The following is a 6,000-nucleotide window of genomic DNA, read 5'->3' as shown; positions in this document are numbered from 1 at the left end:
GAATCATGGAACACTACATCTAAAACTAATGATGTAATGGAGGGGATTAACATAAGAATAAAAAAAAAAAGCCCAAAGTAGAAAAAAAAAAAAATTCTTCTCATCTAGCAATCACTGCTAAGACTGTCAAACATTTTAATTGGCAGTATATGATATATGCATGTGTAATTCTGCTTATTTCTTTAAAAGAATAAAGTGAATAAAAGCAGCCATCTAGGGAACTAAAAACAATAAATGAAACAAATCAGATACCTAAGGAATTTGCAAACTAATTTTTTAAATATTCTGTGAAAATATATGGTATAGAAGCGTTGGTCTATCACTTCACTATTATCTGGTAGGAGTCTCAAACATCATATACAATAGAAATATCTTATGAATTGAGGATTAAATTACTGTATAATTAGAAAACAAACTTAGTGGTTACCAGAGGGGAGGTGGGTGAAGGGATGGGTTAAACAGGTGATGGGGATTAAGGAGTGCACTTGTTGTGATGAGTACTAGGTGATGTATGGAGTTGTTGAGTCACTATATTGTACACCTAAAACTAATATAACACTGTATGTTAACTATACTGGCATTTAAAATAAAATATAGATTACTACACAATTTTCATTTATATTCACTCTTAGGAGTATCACTGCATTACTATTAAAAACACCTGATTTTGAATTCATTTATATAACTTTAAAGGTCCTTTATCTGAGTAATACATTATTACACAGATAAAGGCTTATTATGAATTTTAATTACACATATTTAATTACCTCATCTTACTTTGTAGGAATTTTAAATGCCTTAACATTTTCATTTCTCACAAATAATAAAATTATAATAAAAATAGTCTTTACTAAAAATTCAAATAGAACTTTCTGGTCAATATTTATGGCTTAATGTATAAAAAAAATAAAATGAAGAAAATTATAACCACTTTAAATAGAAACTATTTTCTCTTTTGGCTTAGGTATGAGAGATGCAGTCACTCTACCTCACACAGCAGTAAGTCGATGATGTGGAAGACCATGCAGAGTGGGAACTTGGCTGTAAAAAGAGTGAGGAACCACTGGGAGGCATACATATGAACTTCCAGGTTCAGAACACAAAAATGGTGGTGCAGGTCCGGTAACTGCTCCTAAAAAGTCAAAGTGGAAAAGTGAGAAGCTTTATTTCCTACCACAAATGAAATTTATGACAAGCTTTCTATGAGCACTCTAGATTTTTTGCAGCATTCATTGAATTTTATGTAACTACACAGAACTGATAATAGGAGATGAGCATTGGGACCAGGATGATCGAGGAAAATAAAGGCAGACTTCTTATGGACAAATAACAAAGATCACCTCTTACTCACTTGACTATTTTTGTTTCTTGGGAAATGCTCACTCTGACAGAATACCTATAGTCTAATGAATGTCATCCCTCCAGAGTCGAGTCCAGCACCTGATCAAATGGGTTGCCTGACTACCTAGGAAAGAAGTTTATTTTCTCTTTGGAGACCACTTAATATCAACATCATCTGGGATCTATGATATCACTTCAGTATATTTTTGGGGTACTGAGAAAAGCCCAAAACATAATGAGACTTTAAAACAATCTATCTTTTTTGAATTTTTGGTAGAATTCCCCTGGGAATCCATCAGGCCCTGGACTCTTGTTTTTTAGTAGGTTTTTGATCACTGCTTCAATTTCGTTACTGGTTATTGGTCTATTCAGATTATTTACCTCCAAGATACAGATGTAGTGAAAAGAAGGGCCACATGCACCCCAATGTTCATAGCAGCAATGTCCACAATAGCCAAACTGTGGAAAGAGCAGAGTTGCCCTCAACAGACAAATGGATAAAGAAGATGTGGTCCTTACATACAATGGAATATTACTCAACCATCAGAAAGGATGAATACCCACCATTTGCATCAACATGGATGGAACTAGAGGAGATTATGCTAAGTGAAATAAGTTAAGCAAAGAAAGTCAATTATCATATGGTTTCACTTATTTGTGGAACATAAGGAATAGCATAGAGGATATTAGGAGAAGGAAGGGAAAAATGAAGGGGGGGGAATCAGAGGGGGAGACAAACTATGAGAGACTATGGACTACAGGAAACAAACTGAGGGTTTCAGAGGGGAGGGGGGTTGGGGGGATGGGTTAGCCTGGTGGTAGGTATTAAAGAGGGCACATATTGAATGGAGCACTGGGTGTTATACGCAAACAACGAATCATGGAACAACACTGCATCAAAAACTAATGATGTAATGTATGGTGATTAACATAACATAATAAAATTAAAAAAGAAAAAGAAAAAGCAACAAAAGCAAAGATAAACGAGTGGGACTACATCACCTAAAAAACTTCTGCCCGGCAGAAGAAATATCAATATTATTAAAAATTATTATTGGTATCAATAATCCCAAATATTTACTCAGAAGAATTAAATCTCTAAAAACGAGCCTATTGCTTTTAATGTCCCTAGTTGCCCAGAATCTTCTACACAGTCCCTTTTCTCCTGAAAAAAAGCACATATGTCATTGTGCTTAGAGTTCACTTAACATCTTTCCCCTACTTCATTTCTTCTTTAAGGTTTTCTACCCTCCAACATTCTCTTCTCCCAGCAAAGTTGTCCTTAACCTCATTGCTAATCCTCTGTCTTCTCTATTCTAGTCTTTTAGTCTCCCATTGACTTCACGTCCTCTTTAGACACCTATGGATCTCCTGACAGGTCAAGCCAATGAGCTCCTACCAATATCTCTACTGCTGCGTCCCACTAACCTTAATCACTTTACTTTTCTCCAGTATGAAATCAATCCATTCATGTATTTACTTCACATTTCTTTTGGGTTCCCAATACCTCAGATAGAGAAAGCCATATAAGCATGCTACATAGACCCATTATAAATTTAAGATTTTCAACTTCAGGTGGAATTTCAGAGCTACTCAGTAATTCCTTTTATCAGCACTAGTCAATAATTTTGCCCTCGCTCACGATCTTTATTATGTAATAATTTACATATATAAAATAATATGTTCCTCATACATATAAATTTACACAGACATATTGTAAAACAGTAACAACCCATTGTTTGAGATCAAGAAATTATATAAGAATAATTTTTAAATATGTCCCAACATTAAAATATTTAAGTGTTTTTTATTCTTTTCCAATCTTTTTCTGTCCTTTCAAGAGTTCTCTACATGTGGACCTAAATATGGTAGTGGTGCTAATTAAGGCAGGGAAAATTCTTAAGTATTTCAATTTTTATTCTGTAAATATCTTCATTTCTTTACAAATAATACTCAGGAATCTCTTCATTGACTTAACTCACTATATTCCCACTTAAAAGTATATTAAAGTTAAATATTTACAATGGAAGACTATTTTAAAAATGATCAAATGGTTAAATAAATATTAACACCAATATAGATACTGGTCAGAAACCAAATATATATACATTTTTTCCGTAGAATTCCATTAAACTTTCATGAATTATTATTGTTCACCAATTTTATTACTTTTTCTCTAACTCAATCCCTGAGTGATAAAAGCCTAATTTTTATTTACCTGTATTAGTCTCTCCAACTGATAAAACTTGCAATGAAGATCTTCAAAGTTGTTTTTGTAGAGATCTCGTAAACCATAGTCATACATGATTTTCACCAAAACACAGAATGCTTGTTCCTCTGGCATCTACAGGAAAACAGATACATATAGAACGTGACTGAGTGGCATTTGGCCAGAGTGTCAGAAAAGTTCCTTCATGTTATTAGTCCTCTGCATTAATGGCTAAAAGCCTCTAGTGAATTAACTTCTTCAGAGCCAGCCTTCTGCAGCAATATAGATAAAATTTGTGTTCAAACCTTCCAGTTTCCTCACTTGACATGAACTTCGCTCTTTTGTGATTTTTTCGTTTGACAGAGAGACACAGCAAGAGAGGGAACATAAGCAGAGGGAGCTGGAGAGGGAGAAGCAGGCTCCCCGCTGAGCAGGGAACCCGATGAGGGGCTTGATCCCAGGACGCTGGGATCATGACCTGAGCCCAAGGCAGACGCTTAACGACTGAGCCACCCAGGTGCCCCTCTTTTGTGAATTTTAATCATCCTGTTATTCACTCATTAAGCCATCTTAAAAACAGGTAATACAGTCACATGATTCAAAAATCAATACAATGCAAAAGTATGCAAAGATAAAAGTCTTACTCCTCTCTGTCTCTGTATAATAATTCCTGTACCTGGCCCCCACCTCTTTGGCATAACCTCGTAGCTACGCTCCATAATTTCTCATCTATCCTGCTAGTGTTTCTTTATGCAAATAAAAGAATCACACTTATTTTATTTTTCCCTTTCCTACATAAAAGATAACATTCTATGTACATTACAATGCATCTTGTTTCTTTTTCCCTCAATAATATTCCCCAAAGAGGGATTTCTGGGTCAAAGGATAAATGCATTTTTCATTTTGATAGTGAGATACTGTCTTACCACAGTCTTCTTGATGTTATATTCTTTTTACATAAAAAGTTTTTAGGAAAGAATTTTATGAGCTTTTATCATTAGGAGTTAAATGACAAAATCTAACATACCCCTTCCAGAAGCATTTTTATCTGAACAGAGAATGAAATCTGAAATCCAAAGAACAAATCTCTAAATTGTGGTATCAATAAACTGAAGGGACTTAGAGACATACCTAACATTCTAGAAATTACATCAAGCAAACAGAAAAAGATTTTATCCTTAACTCAGTGTCCTAAGATATAACTATTGTGTAAACTTTACTTTTTTTTTAAAATAAAAACTTTATTTATTTGAGAGAGAGAGAGTTTGCACACAAGTGGCAGGGAGGAAGAGAGGGAGAGGGAGAAGCAGGCTCCCTCCCCGAGCAGGGAGCCCAACACGGGCTCCAGCAGGATCCCAGGACCCTGAGATCAGGACCTTGAGATCAGGACCTGAGCCAAAGGCAGACGCTTAACCAACTGAGCCACCCAGGTGCCCCTGTAAACATTTACTTCCAATGTCACTTCTTTGAAAGTCTGACCTTGGCTGATTATGGTATTTGACACCTTTGTTAAGACTAAATTCCTGTCTGAATACTTGAGTCAAGTAGAGTTCTATGTACCCACTTAGAAATGTAACTGTTTATTTAAACTCTTACACAAATTGGCCACTTCTATTTTCGACTTATAAACCATGAAATACACAAATTAGTTAAATAAAACCTCCTAAAGTTAAGTAAGTACACTTAGCTGTTGTCATTTTGATTCTATAAACATTTGCTTATTCCTTTTTTATCTATGAGGTGTTTGGGGCTTTGACCTCAGCTATTCAAGTCAGCAAACATTTTTCAGCTTATACTCACTTTTTCAAAAACAAGTACACTGTATTCTTTCCCCCTTTAACAATTCTGTCATTGAAGCTTCAAGCGACACTTAGCTTGCACAAACATGATCTACTCCTCCTACCACCAAGGTCTAAGCCTCTCCTTCTTCCTCTCAGATCTCTACTAAAATGGCCATACAAAAGTGCTCATGTAAGGTAACCGTAGCCAGCCCTAGAGAAACTAATTCACTTAAGTCCTAGTTGAATAGTTTATCATTTGGTATCCTACAAAGGGGATAAACCTTTAGTGCCTTGCATGGGTAAAACCACTAAAGCAAATAAAAGGTTTAAATGCCATTTGGTATCCACACATGCAGTCACTGAACACAGAGATGAATGCACTGTGCTAGGCCCTGGGGATACAGACGTAACGGTATAGCATCTTCCCAAAGGACAAGTATATAGGCAACTCTCCTTGACTTTGATAGGGACACAGAAATCCTGGGATTGGGGAGGTAGGATGTGTTGATGAGGAATTAGACATCACCACAGCTAGAGCGTAAGTAGAGAAATGGCTGGGTATGAGCCTGACTGGGTAATTTAGTCAGGAAAAAGACAAATGAACATAAATTTCTGCTTTGTTTTTAGGTATGGAGCTTAAATTCTCCCTTCCTCCCTCCATCTCTCTAT

General features: G+C 35.7%; 1 protein-coding gene across 2 annotated transcripts in view; it reads right to left on the bottom strand.

Moving 5' to 3' along the window:
- LOC102744208 (rab GTPase-activating protein 1-like) overlaps window positions 1-6,000 on the bottom strand; it is a 359,561-nt gene that overhangs the window by 262,635 nt on the left and 90,926 nt on the right. For both annotated transcript variants that reach the window (XM_081824632.1, XM_081824635.1), the window contains 2 exons: window positions 3,560-3,685; window positions 989-1,132 (listed from right to left, as the gene is read on the bottom strand). In XM_081824632.1, the coding sequence (XP_081680758.1) occupies window positions 989-1,132; window positions 3,560-3,685 (270 nt within the window). The remainder of the gene's footprint in view (window positions 1-988; window positions 1,133-3,559; window positions 3,686-6,000) is intronic.

Source organism: Leptonychotes weddellii, chromosome 6, assembly GCF_054177405.1.
Source record: "Leptonychotes weddellii isolate Sample4059 chromosome 6, ASM5417740v2, whole genome shotgun sequence".
Taxonomy (NCBI): domain Eukaryota; kingdom Metazoa; phylum Chordata; class Mammalia; order Carnivora; family Phocidae; genus Leptonychotes; species Leptonychotes weddellii.
The sequence above is the reverse complement of the archived record's forward strand: the minus strand, read 5'-3'. Positions and strand labels throughout refer to the sequence as shown.